The sequence below is a fragment of the Catharus ustulatus genome, chromosome W (genome assembly GCF_009819885.2).
Source record: "Catharus ustulatus isolate bCatUst1 chromosome W, bCatUst1.pri.v2, whole genome shotgun sequence".
In the NCBI taxonomy this organism is placed as follows: domain Eukaryota; kingdom Metazoa; phylum Chordata; class Aves; order Passeriformes; family Turdidae; genus Catharus; species Catharus ustulatus.
In genome coordinates, this window is record NC_046261.2 from 4,947,179 (window position 1) to 4,962,726 (window position 15,548).

At 49.9% G+C, this 15,548-nt stretch overlaps 1 protein-coding gene across 1 annotated transcript in view; it reads right to left on the minus strand.

The window, feature by feature from the left end:
* Positions 1-212: 212 nt before the first annotated feature.
* The window catches only part of LOC117005083 (ubiquilin-1-like), a 95,312-nt gene continuing 79,976 nt past the window's right edge, over positions 213-15,548 (minus strand). The window contains exon 11 of the mRNA XM_033076336.2: positions 213-639. Within this exon, the coding sequence (XP_032932227.1) occupies positions 604-639 (36 nt within the window). The 3' untranslated portion in view covers positions 213-603. The remainder of the gene's footprint in view (positions 640-15,548) is intronic.

The following is a 15,548-nucleotide window of genomic DNA, read 5'->3' on the forward strand; positions in this document are numbered from 1 at the left end:
TTTCATTGGTGCAAGAAAAGTTAACACCCCTTGTCACATCTCTCACACATCCAGCAAGTGTTTATCTTTTGTTATAATTCTTTCTCTTTGTATGTTTACCTTTGAGAATGCTTCAAGGCTGGGAAAAAACCCAAGCTGGGACTGAGAAAGCTCTCAGCCTGGGAAAATCCTAATGATGGAATTTTCCCTGAGCATCCACAAGTCCACTTTTTCAAATATATTAAAAAAAAGAAGTATTTGTGCTGCCCAGCCCCTTTCCAGGAAGAACAAATACAACTCACGAGACCTGAGGATACCTGGAGTGCCAAGGACCTGGTGTCTTTCCTTGCAAAAAATCCACCAAGTAACTATTTCTAATACAACAGTGAAAAATCCAACACTAAGTGATTATTTTAATACAATAGTGAAAACTGCCACCATTCACCAGAACACATATCAACAGTTCAAACATGAACAGATGAATGTCCATTCCCTGCTTGTAGAGGGATCATCTGGTCGGTGTTTTCATCTGGTCGGTGTTTGGTGAGCTGGTCAGCATGTGAAAGCTGAACAGTGATCACACTCTGCCCCTGGTGTCACAGGTCAGGGCGGACACCTTGGAGGTCAGCAGCAAGGACCCAGGCATGTCTCACCTGAAGCCTGTAACGAGGCAAAGGTGATTCACAATAACAGGATCATTTAAATCTTTTTTTCTCTTTTTCCAATCTTGCTGTCCTACCTCGGGGACAGCATTAAACACAGGAAAAGCCTGACCCTCTATCATTTGAATGTCATCATTGCAAGTTTTCAGCAATTCCCTTTCAGAAATCGGATCAAGCTCAGAAGCATCTGCCACAGCACTCCCCCCATGCCCACTGCAGGAATGAAACCAGACCCAACTGCTTCCCCCTCCGAAGCGAGGGCAAGCCCTTGGAAGGGGGGGAAAGCCATCGCCACTGTCAGCACAGAGTGGGAGCAACGAAGCATCCGGAGGCATCGATGGCAGGGGTCCGTTTGTGACTGGACAGGCAGGGAGATCTCCTCTGGCCGACAAGATGAGCACTGGGATCTGGACCACTGGAGGACTCATATTTTCAAATGAACAATTTAGAAAATTAATCATAAACATGGCTTTGCAGAGCTTTTGTTGTGGTCACATCCACACTGTTGAACAGCTCTGTCTAGCCAGGACTTGCTTGAGCGTTTGATGGGCATGGTCAATCACAGCTTGGCCTGTGGGGGAGTGGGGAATGCCGGTTTTATGTTCCACTCCCCACTGCTGGACAAACCAGGAATTCCTTGGATGCATACATTGGGCCATTATCGGTCTTGATTTCCCTAGGGATCCCCAGCACTGAAAAGTCTTGCACTAGGTGTTGTTTGGCATGCACAGCCTTTTCTCCTGTGAGGGCAGAGGCGTAATCTGCACCTGAATATGTGTCAATGCTTACATGAACATATTTGAGGCCACCAAAACTGGGAATGTGTGTTATGTGTCTGCCACACTTCACAGCTGCCAAGGCCTCGGGCGTTAACCCCAATACCCAGCGATGGCATTGCCTGGAGCTGGCAGCTGGGACAGGTGGCCACAATGGCCCAAGCCTGACTCCGTGTTAGCTGGATCAGACCAGGCACATTCTGATGGTCTCTCACTACTGCGGTCAGTTTGGCCTCCCTCGCGAGAATGGGGAGGAGGGACACCCCCATCACCATCCTCGCAGCATCCCGGAGAAGAGCCGACTCTCCCCTCCCATCCCTGCGGCAGCCCGGAGGGGGGACACCTTCCTCCCTGCCCCCGCCCCTGCGGCAACCCAGAGGCAGGGCATGGTAAACCAGAACAGGAGAGGGGTGGAGCCCCCGGGAGAGAGAGGCAGCTGTGGGAACCAGGGTTGCAACACATGGGGGCGGGGTTGTAAGATGATGTCATGCAGGGTGGGAGCATGGAAGGGGGGGAGGGGTGTCCAATGGGAGGAAGGGGTTGTGGGATGGGAAATGGTTGGAGGAGGGATGAGTGCGTAAATGGAGGACCCACCACGTAGTTGGTGGCCCTATGGGGCACAGCTACGCAGCTGCCGCCATGTGGAGGCTGGGTGCGGTCATCTCTAAAGCTAACAGAACGCCGAATTCAGGGCGTAACAACTGAGTTAGAAGGGTGCGGGGAAGGTTCTCTGTCAGCCTGCGCACAACTGCCAGAGCCAGGATACTGAAGAGGCACACAGTGCCAGGGATGCTGCGGCTGTGTCGGGTACCCTGCGTCTCTCAGGATGCCCTGAGTGTTCCCTCCAGTTTAGGGGCAAAGGGGGTAGGTGATGGGATAGGGGAGGTTGGGGGAGTTTGTTTCGGCTGTTCCTTCTTTTCCGTCTTAGGTAATTCTTTGCGAATTGGCAGGAACAGCGGGAGGTACTTAGCTACGGTATCATCTCCCTGTTCCATTTTTAATGTTAATAGGTCTCCGATTTTGTCCCAAGAACAGATAGAAACTACATTCTGCAGGGTAAACTGAAGAGATAGCGAGCAAACTAACTGTTTTAACTGTTTTGTACAAATCCTAACATTCCCAGCACCTAGGGTTTCCGAAACTCGGGAATATATGCTCCTTTGTTGCATAGAAAGCTGAAAGCCCATCTTGATGTGAAAAGCCACTACGCAAACTGATCTACCTTCTTTGCAGTAAAACGCAACTACAGGCATCTGCTTTCTCCCTCCCCCAAACCTCGGGTTGGCAGGAGGGACCAGGAGTTGGTGAAACGCGCTCCTTTTAAATCTGCAGCCGGCCGTTGCCGGCCGCTCCTGCTACCGCACCGCTTTTAAAATGCAGCCCCGGGAACTGCGGCTTTGGTCCTGCTGCCTTGGGCTGCCCACACCGCGGCCCGGCCGCTTGGCGCTACTGAGACCGTGAGCAATTTCCCCCGCTGCTGCCGCCGTGCGCCACCGTGCGCTGCTGCTTCAGCCAGCTCAGAGCGCCGCTGCTCACTGCTGGTCTGCTGCTGCCACAGCTGCCTGCAACCTGTCCCCTGCACACAGGAGCTCGCCCCCCCCTCCACTAACCGAGGGCAACTACGGGGTCGGTGCTAACGCTGAGGGGCACTCACCCGTGCGGGCTGTCTCCTGGGGATCCCAGCTGTCCGAAAGTTGCGGCAAAGAAAGTCCTTGTCAGGAACCGATCTGTCCTGGGCTTCAGACAGGCTGCCGGTACCGTACCTGTCAGCGGTTGCTGAGCAAAAAGCAGCTCCCGCTGCCAGAGCAGCTGAACTGTCCAAAAGGCTTATAATCCATGCGTGGAATTCCAGCCGCTCCGTGGGGTCTCTGAGGTCGTGGAAGCCTTTCACGTTGGGTGCCAGCTGTGGGTTTTTCTCTTCCCTCTGGTCGGGATGGGCTACATCTTTGGTCAAGGGAATTTTGTGGATTTTGATCGTAGTTGTTATTGTGTTAGTTATGTTTGCATGCTTTGCTCAGTGCTTCAAGAAAGTTGCAGAAAGCATCTTTTTAGCAAATACAGAGAGAGGAATTGTGGATGATACAGTTCCTCCAAAGCCATCTTCTCCTGGCCCCTGGAACTTACTATAATAAATAAGGTTTCCTAGATACCAAGGCTAAGCCAAATTCCTTAAGAATTTAGTCACTGTCTAACACTTGAAAGATAATTGGTTAGAAATTAGTTTGTGTAATTGGTCAGTTCACCTTTAGAACTTTTGACTTAGATTGGATGCTGTTCTTTGTATAAACTTTTTATTGGCTGTAGTTTGAATCCCCCTTGAACCTATAAATATGACTGTCTCCCCTTTGTCTCTGAGAGACACTGCTTGACCACCCTTTGCATGAAATAAAGATTCTTGTGGAACGCATCAAGTAGGGCCGCCGGTCTTTCTCTGCTGGCTAAATGTAAGCTCCTGAGAGATGGCTGATCGATATTAGCACTCTTAGGTCCTGGTAAAACAACTACCAGGGACAAAAACAAAGCTTACACCAGGGGAAGGGGCGGGGGGTGGAGGATCCACCTGGAAGCTGCCTGCAACCTTGGGAGACCAGTTTGCCCAGTTGACCTGACTATCTTTCATCACAGTTGCACATACTTTAAAAAACCCTCTACTTATCTGATGCAACACTGGCCAGTTTCAATGCTAGGTGAGCTTTGACCTTTTATGTCTTCTTCCTGCATATACAAACCACAGCTCTCTGATCTTCCTGAAAAGCCTGACTTTGCTTCCAAAGATCATACAATTTCTTTTTCCTTCCAATTTCCATGAGGGCGATATCCCTGATTTGGGCCCCAGGGAGTGGGAGACAGCAAATTTCTCTGAAAAGAGTGTCTGATCTGCAAATGGGTGCCTCCATTCGTCTCAGGGGGGAGTTACCTATGACCAAAACTCACTGCTCTTTCTTCTCAGCACTGATCTTAATACGGGTCTTGATGCAAACGGTTGATCTGACCTTGATGAGAATGCTTGTGTAAGTTCCTCCTATTCTATTTTATTATATGCTTTTTCTACCATACCCGGAGCCTCATACCCATTCTGTAAAGGTAGCTGAGAGGGTAAGGAGGGGTTCCTCTTACAGCTCCATGCAGTAACCTGCTTTCACTCCTCCCCATCCCTTGTACCACTACCTTCCTCCTGGTACAGAACAGATACTGAACCTACCTCTAGTGGCCAATGCTGACTTGACTTATGTCTACCAGACACAGCAGACCACAGCTATGATCAATCTCCTCAGACTCAGATGCTCCTCATTCTGCCCACCTCCTCCTGAAGCTCAGCCACCAGGCAGAGGAGTTAATTTACCTGGGCACACCTCTCACAGGTGTGCTTGCTGTCATTATTCACCTCTGGAAGTATCCCCACACACACCATGGAGCCTGAAGCCTATATGGTTGCTTGCTCTGGCAGGAGCTCTGTGTGACTGCATTGCTTCTACCAGATGCTAGAAGTTCAGCATAAGCAGAAGACAGCTTTTTGCTGAGTAATCACCATGTTGCTGCATAGCAAAACCAGCTTTTGTTTGATGAGCTCCCCAGCAGCAGAAGCCTGCAAGTGATGATTACCTATGCCTCACTGTGAGAAAAGTGTGGGTGATGCCTGTAGTTCATTTGGGGCACACTGAGGCATTACTTAGAGAGAGTGCTGAATTCCTGGTGGACCGCCTGTCACGGAAGTGTTCAGCATACCAGTTCAGCTGACAGTAGTCAGCAACCAGGAAAATTTTTCTGGGAGAGCTACTCAAGTTTGTTACTGGGTTTGTAGATAACAATGCTTTTAGTGGCAATTATACTAAGAACCATTTCAACTTTAAACATTATGATATAAATATTGTTGCCCTCCATGTGGATAGTGAAGAAATGCCAGCAAAACTGCTGCAGCCTGTTTTGAGAGTGATTGCTGTGTGAGACAATGCATGCAGCTCATTCAACCAGCAGACCATTCACTGCTGGATGACAGAGAAGAATTTTTCCCGTGGCTATACTCTGTATGCCTTTGACCTGAACGTGCTGATCATTATTCCCTGATTAACACTGGAAGTCTGAGAGCAGAAGTACACTTTGCAGGGGCCTTGACTCCCACCGGTAATATGATTATGTACAAGGTATTTGACAAGGTGAACGAAATAAAATGGGGGATACATGCTTTTGGCCTACATGTGAGTATGGACACTGAACAGGTGTCTTGACTTTTTTTCAGCAGACCCCTATGCCAGGGAAAAATTTCTAGACAGATACCCTAGGGACTTGCTCCCTGGGGCCCATGTTTTTCCAAGACTTGCAAGTATGTTTATGAATATACATTATCCTATTTAAAAGACTGGTGTTCGCCAAGGAAGGGGGAACCTTCCTGGAATGGAAAATATGATCTCCTCCCTCCAAATAATTATAACTTTGAAATTATGGGGCTTTAAGGAAAAGATATGGGAAAAGAAATAGCAGTTCTTTACTGTGGGTTTTCCTCTTCCCTCTGGTCCCTCTGGCTAGCTCTGGACCAGGGGAGAGTGTGGAACCCACATGAACAAAGGCAAAAGGTAAAGGAGGCACCACTTCCTGGGATAGAGTGAAGGTGGAGGCCTGATCTTTACTCTTAGAAACACCCGCACATATGGTGGGGGTCTCTCCCAGCAAGGATGGGTGCTGCAGAGAGAGTCCCAGTCCACCAACAGTTCACTGTAAGCAGCAACCTCACCAATAGGCAGTCAGGAAAAATTTCACAGCAGCACTGAATCCCCTGGGCAGGAGAAGTCCAGCACCCACCACCACAACCATCTCCCCTCCAAGCTGGGCAAAGACCGAACCACCCCAGCTAAGAAACTGCCATAACCACACCATCCCGTCCCCCCCCCCATTCAAATGGTATGCCAAGACACTGTCTCTTAATTGATGTCCATTTGTTATTTCCATGTCAACGAAACAAATGGGAAGAAAACTCTTTAAAGAAACTTAACCCCCAACATTATCCACCCAAATTTGCCTCCCATACCAACATGTTATATCAAGCTTAGACTTTTAAACTATATACATACATACATTATCCTAGTTATAGACATATATACATGCAGATATGGATACAGGCACAGTGTCACAGACAATTCACCTCAAAATAAGGTCCCCTTGAGGTATACATTGTGTTTCTCCATCTTTCTGCATCACTCACCAAGTGCAACCAGAAGAAGAGAGCTTCCTGAGGTTTGTTCATGTTAAAATGTGTGTTCACAAAGGCGCATCTAACTTTTTCATTGGTGTAACAATGTGTCAGTATTAAAAATCAGCCCCTGATTGTTTTTGTCAGGTCTAAAGGAAGCTGAGAAGGTCCTTAAAGGGAATTATTTCTATAACTGGCACCTTTCCTTCCTTACCAAAGAAATAAATTAATACAAACCACCACAGCATCATGTCTCCATCTTTATGCAACACCCGCCAGGTGAAACCAGGTCCCTGAGCAAAGACAACCCCATGGATGAGTTTGTCTTTGCTCAAGGCAGAATTAATCCAAACAGTCTTTCCTAACATACCTCTCATATGCACCACAGGAACCAAATCTCCATCTGTTGTCCGCAGGGGTTCAGATTGGGCAGGACCTGCTCAGTTAGTGGAACCTCTGGTATTAATTAACTATGTAGCCTTTGATAAATTCAGATCCCACTGCTGGGAGGTCCTTCCCCCCATTGCCTTCAATATTGTTTTTAATGGTCCATTGCACTGCTCAACTTTCCCAACAGCTGGTGCATGATAAGGAACATGGTACATCCACTCAATGCCATGTTCCATAGCCCGGGCGTTTATAAGGCTATTCTTGAAATGAGTACCATTGTCAGACTCAGTCCTCTCAGGGGTACCATGCCTCCACAAGACTTGCTTTTCAAGGCCCGGGATGGTATTCCGGGCAGTATCTGTCACGGTCCGCACAACCTGAGCGGGGGTCGTGATGGTTCGTTTGACTGCAGGGTGCAAAGGACAACAGCAAGAGACTAAGGTTTTGTTCAGCAGCAAGCAGCAAAGCAATTTATTGAGGGCCAACAATTCAGTTTTGGGGTAATGGTTCGTAGGAGAGAGATAAAAAGTTGACGAAGTAGGGAGAGAGAAAGAGAGAGAAAGAGAGAGGGAGAGAGAGAGACAGACAAAGACAGAGGCAGAGAAAGAGACAGAGGAACAGAGTGTAACAGAGAGACAGAGGGACAGAGACAGAGGGACAGAGAGACAGAGAGAATAGGGGGGAACAGCTACCAACAGATGAGAAGTACTCAGGTCATCTGGCGATGTCTTCCATCCATGGGGAGAAAGAAGTCTCAAAGTTCTCTTCTGAGAGTGATAATTTTATAGTCAATTTCAAGGCGAGGGGCCACTGGCCAAAAGGTGGGGAGATTTATGGACTATTGTGTTAAGAAGACCATGGCTTCAAGAATCAGGTGCAGAAAGTACGGGTGTTCTAGCCCCGTACCTACCTGAGTCCATTGTACCGTGACAGTACAGCACAGCACACACACCTCTACACAGTCCCTTGGCAAGCATCCACCCTAGCCAGGTCCAGCAGCTCCTGCCAGGAGTAAGTGGTGGAGGTCTCAGGGTCTCAGTCTCTGACGATGATTGTGAGGCAGATCAGGCAATCTTCAGACCGACCCTTACAGAAGTGTGAGCCATGGGGTAGGTCTCCAGTCATTCAGTGATTTGCTTCTACCATTGTGAGCACATAGCGCTTGCCTTGGCAGGTTTGAAGCAGTGTGATTTAATCAATCTGCCAGGTCTCCCCATACTTATATTTGGGCCACCGCCCAGCATACCACAGGGGCTTTACCTACTTGGCCTTCTTGATTGCAATGCATATCTCACAGTCATGGATAACCTGGGAGATACTGTCCATGATTAATTCCATCCCTTGGTCTCAGGCCTGCTTATAGGTGGCATCTCTGCCCTGATGGCCTGAGGCATCATGAGGCCATTGAGATAGGAAAAACTCTCCCTTGTGTTGTCAGTTCAAATCTATTTGTGACACCTCTATTTTTGCAGACTAATGTACCTGTTTGTTGTTTTGCAGTTCCTCATTAGACTGACCATTGGACACATGGACATCCACATGATGGACTTTCACAGTTAGCTTCTCTATCCGGGGAGCAATGTCCTGCCATTTTTCAGCAGCCCAGATTGGTTTACCTCTATGCTGCCAGGTGGCCTTTTTCCGCCTTTCCAGCCACACCCACAGAGTATTGGATACCATCCATGAGTCAGTCTAGAGGTACACCTTCGGCCACTTCTTTCAATCAGCAGTGTCGGGGGCCAACTAGACAGTTTTGTGTTCAACAAGTTGGCGCAATCCACCTTCTCCTTCGGTAGCTTCTGCAACTTCTCATGTGGCACTCCATATGTCTGCTTTCCATTTTTGGTTTCTCCCTACAATGTGACAGGAACCATCACTGAAAAGAGCATAGCGTTTCTTCTTTTGGCAGTTGGTTGTACAGTGGAGCTTCCTCAGCACGCGTCACCTGTTTCTGCTCCTGTTCATCTGTCAGACCAAAGTTCTCACCTTCAGGTTAATTCGTAATTATCTCCAAGATCCCAGGGCAATTCGGGTTTCCAATATGGGTGGGCTGCATGATGAGGGCAATCCACTTACTCCATGTGGCATAAGTGGCCTGGTGGGTAGAGGGAACTTTTCCTCTGAACATCCACCCCAGAACTGGTAGTCAGGATGCCAGAAGAAGTTGTGCCTCTGTGTCAATCACCTCTGAGGCGACTTGGACTCCTTCATCGGCTCTGTCGGGGTGTAGTTGACCTCAGACCCTCTGTAACTTTGGCTCCAGAATCCCAGTGGTTGGTCTCGAGTGTCTCCAAGCACCTTCTGACAAAGGCTCCAGGACAGACCGTTGTTCCCAGCTGCAGAGTTGAGCATGTTCTTCACCTCTGGTCCTGTCCTGACTGGGCCAAGGTCTCCTGCATGAGCGATCTCCTGCTCTATCTGGGCGAAAGCTTATTGCTGTTTGGGGCCCCAGTGGAAATAGTTCTTCTTGTGTGTGACCAGGTAGAGGGCTCGCAGTCCGGCTGTGCTCAGGGTTGTTCACCCTCCAGAAACCTATGGCTCTTAGGAAAGTTTGTGTTTCCTTCTTGCTGATCGGTGGAGACATTGCTGTGATCTTGTTGCTGACCTTGGTGGGTATCTGATGCTGTCCATGTTGCCTCTTCACTCCCAGGAAATGGGTCTCTCAGGCAGGACCCTTGACTTTACCCTTTTTGATGGTAAAGCTGGCTTCCAGGCAAATCTGGGTGTTTTTCTCTCCCTTCTCAAATAGTTCTAGTGCTGTGTTCCCACACTCAATGATATCATTGATGTACTTCAAATGTTCTGGAGCCTCACCCTCTTCCAGTGCAACATAGATCATTCCACAGCAGATGGTGAGGCTGTGCTTCCATCTTTGGGGCAGTTGGTTCCAGGTGTACTGCACACCCCTTCAGGTGAATGCAAACTGGGACCTGCACTCTGCTGCCAGAGCAATAGCGAAGAATGCATTAGGAATATCAGTAGTGGCATGATGCCTCGAGAGGTTGACCTGGAGCCGAGGCTAGACTGTATTAACGGAATAAAGTAGCTATTTATTAAAAGACCTTTAACAAATACTCCCTGGGTAGTATAATGCCTGGCCTGGACTCTCCCCAAAATGGACCCAGGATGGACACAAGATGTCCCCCGGTCACGAGTTTTCACACTTTTGTACATTTTGGTCTATTTACATATTGGGTTTAATTGTCCAATTACTGTTTCAGGTTATGAAGTCTCATCCTCCTCATTTGCTCTCTTCAATTTGCCGTTGTTTATGCTTTTTTGGCATGAGGCTGTAATGTTTGTCCTTGGTTCTCACGCTGGGAATGGATTGTTTTGTCTAACTACCCTGTGAAGAGAACTTATTAACACTTAATATGAAGTTCAGAGTCCCACACCAAGGCAGCACAGAATCTGAGAAATATGAAAGCTAAAACTTTAGGGATCAGGCATACCACTGGAGATCATGGCATCTCTATTTGTCTGGTACTGCCAGGAGTGCACTGTTGAAGTGGCCATCAGTACTTGTTCTTCCACCCTCAGGAGTCCTACTGCAGAAGGATTTTCAGACAGTCCAGGCAAGGTGTTTAATCGCTTAATGCCCTCTGCCTCCACAGCAGCTATCTCAAAAGCCCACCTGAGTCCTTTGCATCTTAGAAATAACCACTGCAGAGGAAATCTATGACAAGAATACATGGGACCTCTGGACCAGTCACAGTAGAGTATTTCTGCCACTCCTTCCCAGTCAAGGTCACCTCAGCTTCCAGCAAAATCAACTGCTGAGAATCTCCTGTCACTTCAACAATAGAAACTGGTTCTGTTCCCACATGTCCTGATGGGATTAACATGCACTGTACACTAGTGTCGACCAAAGCCTCTTTATTCTGTGGTTCTGATGTGCCAGGCCATCAGATGCACACAGTCCAAAAGACCCGATTTTCCCTGGCCTCTACCTGGATAGATGCAGGACCCCTCTAGTTCTGGCTACTGTTCCCTCCCTGGATGTACATTTTGGCGGCTACTTCATGGGGATAAGGCATATCATCCTCTCTTCTGTTATTCCTAGCAACTTGGTCACAGGAAGCTGGGGTTACATTGGTTTTGTTTTATGTTGGTTTTGCTCGGGCTGGTTTTTGGTAGCGAGGGGGCCACAGTGGTGGCTTCTGTGAGAAGCTTCTAGAAGCTTCCACCATGTCCAGCAGAGCCAATCCCTGATGGTTCTGAAGATGGACATGCCACTGGCCAAGGTTGGGCCAATTAGAGAGGTTGGTAACACCTCTCTGAGAACATATTTAAGAAGAAAATCAAAACAAAGTGGGGCACGCACAGTTTTCTCCAGGCAGAGAAGAGGAGGAGGTGAGAACACATGAGGAAAACAACATGGAGACACCAAGGTCAGTGGAGATGGAGGGGGAGGAAGTGTTCCAGGTGCCGGAGCTGAGATTCCTCTGCAGGCCGTGGTGAAGACCATGGTGAAGCACATTGTCCCTCTGCAGCCCATGGAGGTCCACAGGGGATGCAGAGATCCACCCACAGCCCATGGGTGACGTGCTCACGCCAGAGCAGGTGGATGCCCGGAGGAGGCTGTGATCCAGTGGAAGACCCGGTGGAGATGTGTTGCGGAATAAGGACTTGACAATTTAAAATTGCAAAGTGGTATGTTTTATTTCCAGCTGGGATGCATGGCGGATATTTCCACCATACATGAGTACCTGGTCAAGACAGGTTGCAGGTTTAAACACACATAGATCCCACAAACCCACACCTCCTTGCCTGCCCATCCCTGCCCCTTCTCTACCTCCTTGTGATTCATATTATAATTAGTCTTCTGCAGTGTCTCACCTCCTGGTTGTTGCAGGCAGGGGTCTTCTGATGAAGTAAAGATGTCTTCCTCAGGTGTCTACTGTTTGATCCTGTCTCTGGGCAGGCGCAGTGGGGGTTTGGCAAGTTCCCAGGTCAGCTTGTCCTGGCCAAAACCAGGAGCCTGGTCCTTGCTGATTTCACAATCTACAAGTTCTACTTTATCAATTCTTTACAATACCTAAGTTCTGCTTTACTGAGTTTTCATAATATACTACTTATCTCTATGGCCTTTACCAAGCAACCAAATTCTTTATGTGTTTCATTACAAGTTATTTCTACCTAACAAGTGGTATTCTTATATGTTCTATTATAAGTTGTTTCTCTACTTTTACAAAATTGTTAAATAAGCTATGCATTTCTGTCTTCCCCTCCACCTACCTAAGCACCTTATATGTTTCTAAAATTCTGAATTATCATATGCATTTCCCATATCAGAGAGAGGAGGCCCTTGCTTCCAGGTTGGAGCAACCTGTCCTTGGAGGACTGAACCCCATGGAAAGAGAGACCCATACTGCAGCAGTTTTGGGAGGACTGATGCTTGTGAGATTTGGAGTCACACTGGAGAAATTCAGGGAGAACTGTCTCCCATGGGAGGGACCCCACGGTGCAGCAGGGGAAGGACTCCTCTCCCTGAGGAGCAGAAGAAAATCTCACTTGACGAACTGACCAAAACCCCTACGCCCTTTCTGTTGTGCTCTTGGTGGGAAGGAGAGAGAGGCTGGGGGAAGAAAAGATGTTTTTAAGGTTTTATTTTAGTTCTCATTACCCTCCTTTGAGGTTGTTACTAATAAATTCACTTTGTAGCTTTTAAGTTGAGCCTGTTTTGCCCTTGGAGTGTTTTTTCTCTCAGTCCCTAACTCATGAACCCTTTGTTAATTACAGTAATTTCACGAATACAAGCCGCACCGTTTTGACCAAAATTTTGCTCCCATACCGGAAATGCGGCTTATACTCAGGAGCGACCAATATGTGAATTTTCTGACATTTTCAACCCTGGGAGTGCAAACCAAGTCAGTGCAAACTGCAAAGTCGAGCTCCTGCCAGTAAAACCCTGCATTTACGCGGTTGTTACAAATTGGTTACTCTGTTGCGCGGCAGGTGGAGCTGCTCCGTGCAGGTAGCACAAGGGGTGGGGAAGGCGGGGCAGCTCTCTCCTGCTGACCCCGCAGCTTGGGGGAGGCAGGGGCTCTCTCCTGCTTGGCCCTGCGGCTCGGGGGAAGGTGGGGCAGCTCTCTCCTGCTTGGCCCCGCGGCTCGGGGGAAGGCGGGGCAGCTCTCTCCTGCTTGGCCCCGCGGCTCGGGGGAAGGTGGGGCATCTCTCTCCTGCTTGGCCCCGCGGCTCGGGGGAGCGGGGCAGCTCTCTCCTGCTGACCCCGCAGCTTGGGGGAGGCAGGGGCTCTCTCCTGCTTGGCCCCGCGGCTCGGGGGAAGGTGGGGCAGCTCTCTCCTGCTTGGCCCCGCGGCTCGGGGGAAGGTGGGGTAGCTCTCTCCTGCTTAGCCCTGCAGCTCGGGGGAGCAGAGGCTCTCTCCTGCTTGGCCCCGTGGCTCGGGGGAAGGCGGGGCAGCTCTCTCCTGCTTGGCCCCGCGGCTCGGGGGAAGGTGGGGCATCTCTCTCCTGCTTGGCCCCGCGGCTCGGGGGAGCGGGGCAGCTCTCTCCTGCTTGGCCCCGCGGCTCGGGGGAAGGTGGGGCAGCTCTCTCCTGCTTGGCCCCGCGGCTCGGGGGAAGGTGGGGCAGCTCTCTCCTGCTTGGCCCCGCGGCTCGGGGGAAGGTGGGGTAGCTCTCTCCTGCTTAGCCCTGCAGCTCGGGGGAGCAGAGGCTCTCTCCTGCTTGGCCCCGTGGCTCGGGGGAAGGCGGGGCAGCTCTCTCCTGCTTGGCCCCGCGGCTCGGGGGAAGGTGGGGCAGCTCTCTCCTGCTGGCCCCGCGGCTCGGGGGAAGGCGGGGCAGCTCTCTCCTGCTTGGCCCCGCGGCTCGGGGGAAGGCGGGGCAGCTCTCTCCTGCTTGGCCCCGCGGCTCGGGGGAAGGTGGGGCATCTCTCTCCTGCTTGGCCCCGCGGCTCGGGGGAGCGGGGCAGCTCTCTCCTGCTTGGCCCCGCGGCTCGGGGGAAGGCGGGGCAGCTCTCTCCTGCTTGGCCCCGCGGCTCGGGGCCTCCCGTCCCCGCGTGCCACTGCCGCAGGAGCAGGCAGGCTACATCCCTGCCTCCCATCGCCACCGCAGGTGCCGGCGGACTCTGTGCCCCCCATGCCACCGCGAGGCAGCGCCGGGCCGGGGTGACCGAGCCCAGCGGTGGCAGCGGCCGGCCCCGAGCGGCCCCGCCGAGTGGCAGCGCCGAGCTGGGCCACCCAGCCCTGTCGGCAACCCTGAGCCCTCATGACCCGAGCCGAGCCAGTAAACCCCGCCCTGCCGCGGTTCTGTTACTATTTGGCAACTTTGTTGCACGCGGGTCCTCGCTGCGAACGACAGAGCGTCTTATACTCAGGTACTGCTTATTTATGGACAAAGAACAAAATGTTTGCCAACACCCGGTGATGCGGCTTATACTCAGTGCGGCTTGTATTTGTGAATTTACTGTATTTTTTCTCCCCTCTACTCAGCTGTGGCAAGGGACAGTGAGCAAGCAGCTTTTGTGGGTGCCTGGCATTGGACCACTGTCAAACCATGACAGAGGCCTCACCGTATTGAAAACCCAGACACTACCCTCTATTCCAGGAAGATTTTACCTGAGTGGCTCTATTACAGCATGCATTACATTCATGAATGACCTGTTTGATGGCCACCATGGTCAGGTCCACCAATCAATCACAAGCCCATCTGTATGTTGCATCTCTCCCTAGATGTCTTGATGTTTCATGAGCCCATCGGGCCATAAATAGCTCACCCTTCCATTCCCAGTCTAAGTTTACCTGAACTATTCCAATTTTGGCAGCCTTATCTATCTGTTCACTGTTTCAATGTTTTTCAGTGGTGCAGCTTTTGGGCATGTGAGCATCTATATACCTTTAGAGCCATATGTTCTACCTGTGCAGTGATGTCCTAACACAATACAGGAGCTCATATGGATTTACCCCTGCATTGCCAATTGGTCTTTTTTCCATTAATGCGGTCACCCCTATAGGGCATGAGCCCCCATCCAGGAGTCAGTGCAGAGATAGAATACAGGCCACTTTTCTCATTCTGCAATATCTAGGGCTGGTTGGATGGCTTTTACTTCTGCAAACTGACTTGACTTGTCTCCTTCTTCAGTGGTCTCAACAACTTGTCATGTGGGACTCCACACAGCAGCTTTCCACCTCTGATGGTTTCCTATCACATGACAGGATCCATCAGTAAATAGACCATAGTCTCTTTTGTTTTCTGGTAACTCATTATGATGCCTTAAGTTTTAGCTTTCTTAGTTTCCAGATTCTGTACTTAGTGTGTGACTCTGAACTTCATAAAAAGTGTTAGCAAGTTGTCTTCGCAGGGTAGTTAGACAAAACAATCCCTTTCCAGTCTGAGAACCAAGGACACTGTTGCAGCTTCAGACCCAAGAAGTATAAACAACAGCGATTTGAGGAGAGAAATCTAGGAGGATGGGGCTTCATAACCTGAAGCTCTAATTGGACAATTAACCCCAATATGTAAATGGATCAAAACTTACAAAAGTGTGAAAACTTGTGACCAGTCATCCATCTTGCATCCATCTTGGGTCCATCTTGGG